At 32.1% G+C, this 5,581-nt stretch overlaps 1 protein-coding gene across 1 annotated transcript; it reads left to right on the forward strand.

Annotated features, from left to right (window-relative positions):
* Window positions 1-2,368: 2,368 nt before the first annotated feature.
* On the forward strand, window positions 2,369-4,088 carry LOC113856351 (protein SOMBRERO). Its single transcript, XM_027488136.1, has 3 exons — window positions 2,369-2,537; window positions 2,876-3,147; window positions 3,546-4,088. Exons 1-3 carry the CDS (start codon window positions 2,369-2,371, stop codon window positions 4,086-4,088), a joined length of 984 nt encoding a protein of 327 aa, XP_027343937.1.
* Window positions 4,089-5,581: the final 1,493 nt, after the last annotated feature.

Consider the following 5,581-nt stretch of genomic DNA (forward strand, 5'->3'; position numbering starts at 1 on the left):
ATTCAAGGTTAACCGCTGGATCTTGATCCTTTGATTTGTTGACTGCAGCTTTACAAACGCTTAATGCAATCATAATGAAAATAATTGTCCTATTTGTATAAATTAAAATATATGAATATACATAGCTAGCTCTTAACAGGCATGTATCCAGCCGAAATAAAGCACACTCACTTGTACAAGTTCAAATCCTGGATATAATTTTGGACTTGTGAATCATGATGGTACTTGAAAATAATAATAATTTTTAATAATAACAAATGACTATAGTTGAATAATTGTGTTATAATAACATTAAGGTGCATGTATTGGGAATATTGGAATGAGCAGAAAATGCCCTCTATCATTCTTCTTTGACTTTGACTAGTCCGCGTGGGGGTGTGATTGAAGACAGATAGATTTTCATCTTGTAATTAAATGGACAAAAACAATAAAAACAAAATCCAGTTTTGTTTTACATTGTGTATTTATTTTTAAAAAATAAAAATAATTAGGAAAAAACCAAAAGAAGTTACTGTGGCTATATTAGATTAGTAATTGATAGTTAAGCAGATTTTCTTCATTGTAATAAGGCGAAACTTGGGAGTAAGGTCTCCCATTCAACGGACATTTACCAAAGTCCATTTTATATATTATTATTACCCATACAATGCATATATGTCTATATCTTATGCAAAATAAATAAATTACCCACTTGAAAGTTTATAACATAACAAGGGATCAAGAACAAACTCTATACCCCTCTTGTTCCTTGTTAGTGTACCTTTCTGATATCATCATAATCATCATAACACAGCTAGCTCAGTGTACTTAATAATTTATTTTATTCTTCTTCATTTTGTTTTAGCAAAATATATAAATAAAATAAAGTTTTTATATATTTCTGTGCCCATTCTTGGTTGTCAGTCCTTGTTTATGAAGCTATAGCATTTGCACTGATCCACACATCTCTCTCTCTCTCTCCTCTTCTCTCTTAAAACCCACGTCCGTGCCCTTGAAGCTAAGAAACAGTGCAACCTAAGCCTCCTCCAAGTTGTCTGTTTTCCTGTGTAGTTCTTTGTCTGCTTTCCTTTGTCTTTGAGAGGGATTCATTTTGCGTATCACAAAAGGTTTGTATGCCTTGTTCTGTTGTTTTAGCATCACTTCTTTGTGTCTCTTGAAAACTTTTTTGTTTTCTCAGCTGATTTTCTTTTTTTTCTTTTCTTGTGGCTTCTTTTGCTCGTGCCTTTATTACATAATTTCGGAACCCTTTTTGGATCTTTTCTTAGTAATTAATTATGACTCTGAACTCTTGCTTAATTCATAAATTTTGTCTTTATAGTTTTTGTTTTAATTAGGCTATATGTATGCCTTTTGGTTCTTCATTTCGCCCTTTAATATCATTCAACTTAGTTATCAGTTAACGATCAGTTGGCTGAGTTTTATTAAATGGAAAGTTAATGAACGTTTTTTATACCTGTAGTTGCATGCAAAATCATATCAAAATGAAGACTCGTCAATTTTCCTTCCTTTTCTCTCTCATTTTCTTTCTATCCTTTTGGGAATTATGCTTATGCTTGATCCCTTTCGTGCATGTTGCAAGGGCTGGAAAAGAATTTCTTTTGTTAATTGTTTAATCAAATCCAGGGATATGAGGCATAAATACTCCTGTGTTTCTGCTGTTTCTAAGGAATTGTGTTCTAATGTACATACTACATGGTAAAATAGCTAGAGGGAATCCTGGACAAAAGTTCTTTCTCGTTATTGTTCATATAATCTTTAAGAACATCATGGAATATATAAAATGTTTAGATATTCTGAAACTGAACTACTCAACAATCAGGAATATGGTCAGAAAAGTTATCTAGCTTTTTTTTAGAATCTTCTTAGGGTTAGCACTCAGATTTAGATTCCTCGTGTCAGGAAATGTCTCCCATATGCATGGAGATAGTTTTAGATCCTATATACTCATTAATTTCCTTTGTAATCATGTGTATTATTCTTAAAACTTTTTTCTTTAATTTTAATCCACAAATAACTTCGGTTAAAGGATATAGCTACAAAATGAAAATGCTTTTGGACAATATTATATAATTTACCAAGTTCCTTCATCTATTATTTTTAGGTCATAAAGTAAGTACCCTTTTGCAATGAGGATTACGAACATATATGATTTCGAGATTATCAACCTTTCGCCACCATTTTTGAATTTCTACATCATGCTACCAGTAGTTCAGACCTTCATGAAAATAAAACCGTTTCATTTACGATGCTATAAGCCACCCTTGAGTTAAATACTGTATCTTATATATCAAATAAAAATTTATCGTGTTTATAAAAATAGACTTTTCTCTTTTCTTTCAGGTAGTCAAAAACCTCACGAAAGTACAAAATGATGCCAGGAAGTGGACAGTTAACAGTTCCTCCGGGCTTCAGGTTCCACCCTACTGATGAGGAGCTTCTCTACTATTACCTGAGGAAGAAAGTTTCTTATGAAGCCATTGATCTTGATGTCATTAGAGAAGTAGATCTCAACAAACTTGAGCCTTGGGACCTCAAAGGTACATAATAAATTCTTAATAATAGTTCAAAATATCTATCTAAATGCTTGTTTCAAGGTTCTCATCACTTCTCAATATCACAGAGATAATTACCATATCGTGTATTATACAACCAATTAAAGGGCTAGTTGGTCTATATTCTATATGTACATAATATGCTTAAATAAATACAGATAAAACCATGCATCCTTGTCTTTCTTCCAATTTTATAGTAGGGTTTTATTAGCATGGAAAGTATTATAACTGGAACAATTTTTTTTACATGTATTTATTGCATGAACTTTTCTGTGACATGAACTAGTTAATATATTGATGCTTATTTGTGTGTGGATTTACAGATAAATGTAGGATTGGGTCAGGGCCTCAGAATGAGTGGTATTTCTTCAGTCACAAGGACAAGAAATACCCAACAGGAACTCGAACAAATAGAGCAACTACAGCTGGTTTTTGGAAAGCAACTGGAAGGGACAAGGCCATATATCACACTAATTCCAAAAGGATTGGCATGAGGAAAACCCTAGTCTTCTACACTGGTCGTGCTCCTCATGGCCAGAAGACTGATTGGATCATGCATGAGTACCGCCTTGATGATGATGATGCAGAGGTTCAGGTTAGTAAACATCACATACAAATACACTTCAACTATATATATTTTCATTCTCTTGATCTTAAGATTAAGTTAGATAACTTATTTCATGCATCTTTTATAAATTTGACTTACTGAGATAAGTTAAAAAAAATGGATAAGGTTCTCCATGAAATTTATTAAAGTATGTTACACACACATATATATATAAATATATATATATATATATATATATATATATATATATATATATAATATAATAAATTATTTTTATAAATCTAATAAGATCCTTTGGAACTCCTTCAAGTGTCGTCGAGTTACTGACTGGAAAGAAGTTCATTTGTATTTTTAGTGAAACTTGACATCTATGAATCTAAGTTACAAAATACATTATGACAAAGTTTATCTTGCGCTGTTTGCAGGAAGATGGGTGGGTGGTATGCAGGGTCTTCAAAAAGAAAAACCAGACTAGAGGTTTCCAACAAGAAATTGAAGAAGAAGAGCACTTAACCCACATGAGAACAAGCGGTCCTTGCCAGGTTCTAGAGCCAAAACATCATCATCATCATCACATGCAAGGACTATATGATTACAGTAGCTTTGATGGGACAATGCACCTACCACAGTTGTTCAGTCCAGAATCAGCTGTTGCTCCCACTTCTTCCTTGGCTTCATCAATGAATGCCATGGACATCCTTGAGTGCTCTCAAAATCTTCTGAGGCTCACAACTACATCTGGCTGTGGACTTAATCTTATGCAACAACAAGGAGAGAGGTTCAATGGTGATTGGTCATTCTTGGACAAGTTACTAGCATCCCATCATGGCATGGATCAGCATCATCCACAAAGCAAATGTAACCCTCCTACTCATCAAGCTCCACCTCCTGTGAGCACTTCTGCTCAGAAATTCCCATTTCATTACCTTGGTAATGAGACCCATGATATTATGAAATTTTCCAAGTAGGGTGATTGCATTTAAATGTGTTATAGTTAAGTGATGTGAGAAAAATTTGGTTCCTATGAATATGTTCTAAGAAGTATTCTGTTAGATACTCATTGAAATTCCACTCATTAATTTAGTTATTTGTTCTGGGTATCAATTGTATATAAGTTTATATTTTATGTTTAATTAGTTATCAAGCTATTTTACTAACATGCTATATATCATGAAATATCTTAGTACGTGGGTACCCTAATTCACCATCTCCTTGCTACATATAATTCCCTTTTGATGAGCAAATATATAATATAGAGAATTAGGGGTATTCGATCCCGTATACAAAATGGAAAATACATGACCCATACTTCAATCTTTATGAATCATGCTCTATATAAGACAGGATCAATACACCAATAATGAGATTAAACAGGTACCATTGCTAATTCTAGCACCATACCAATGCCATGATCTAACCCTAATCAAATCATCATAGCATTGAAATCACATCTATCATTTCTTATAAGGATTTCATTCTAAATTAAAGAAACCAAATAGACTGTACAACGGTCCAAATCACCAACCAAAGTTTTTTTTTTTTTTTTCATTTTATAATAATTAAGGACCCAAAATTGTAGATAGTGCTCAAGTAAGTTATGAGGAATCACAAAAGCAACACCCATGCAATTATTCCCACTTTTTGGCTTCACATGCCAAGCTCGTTTAATGCACATGATAGAACATGAAAGAATAAGACACGAGTGATAAAATAGAAGTATAATAAGCTCTTATCTCATTTTTATGTAATATATATTGTAAAAAAATAGATATGCTGCATCATCTTATTCTATCTAATTTTTTATCATAAGATTAATAGGGATAAAATTTATACTAAAAATCTCGCTATAGTATAAATTTATCATATCATATTTATATTAACAAACATATGGAATAAAAAAATAATTTTATCATGTTGTTTTATTTAATCTACCAAACGAAGCGGTTCATAATATTGTAATTAGATTTTCTTGTACACCTCTTGATCTCTACTTTGAATATTTTTACAATAATGCCTCTTTCTAATAATGGCCATTTTCATCAATTTCTTTTAACACATTAATTTAAGGTTGGAATATCATACAAATTGCAATCTCCTGGAAATGATTTAAACTGTGTTAAACGTCTACTCTTTTCATGATTTTGTCTCCAATTAACTGCTTCCTTAATACTCTTTCGACAGATTGGGTCGTTCAATAATATCATGATACCAAGTTGAACTCTGTCATTGGAATCTTCTAGGACAAACTATATGTGTGGTTGTAAGTTATATTAGTACGGATGGTAAATACACTAAATTGGCAACCTCAACTTATATTTACAATTTTCATGTTTTGACATAGAAGAATCTATATCTGTCCATTTCGAAAGTTGACAATGATAAAGTAAAAGGGTAGAATTACGATTAACAAGCCAGATGAAGAAATATTTGTACAAGTAAAATTTAATGGACTCTGTGCTAA

The sequence above is a fragment of the Abrus precatorius genome, unplaced genomic scaffold, assembly GCF_003935025.1.
Source record: "Abrus precatorius isolate BTA unplaced genomic scaffold, Abrus_2018 Scaffold11, whole genome shotgun sequence".
Taxonomy (NCBI): domain Eukaryota; kingdom Viridiplantae; phylum Streptophyta; class Magnoliopsida; order Fabales; family Fabaceae; genus Abrus; species Abrus precatorius.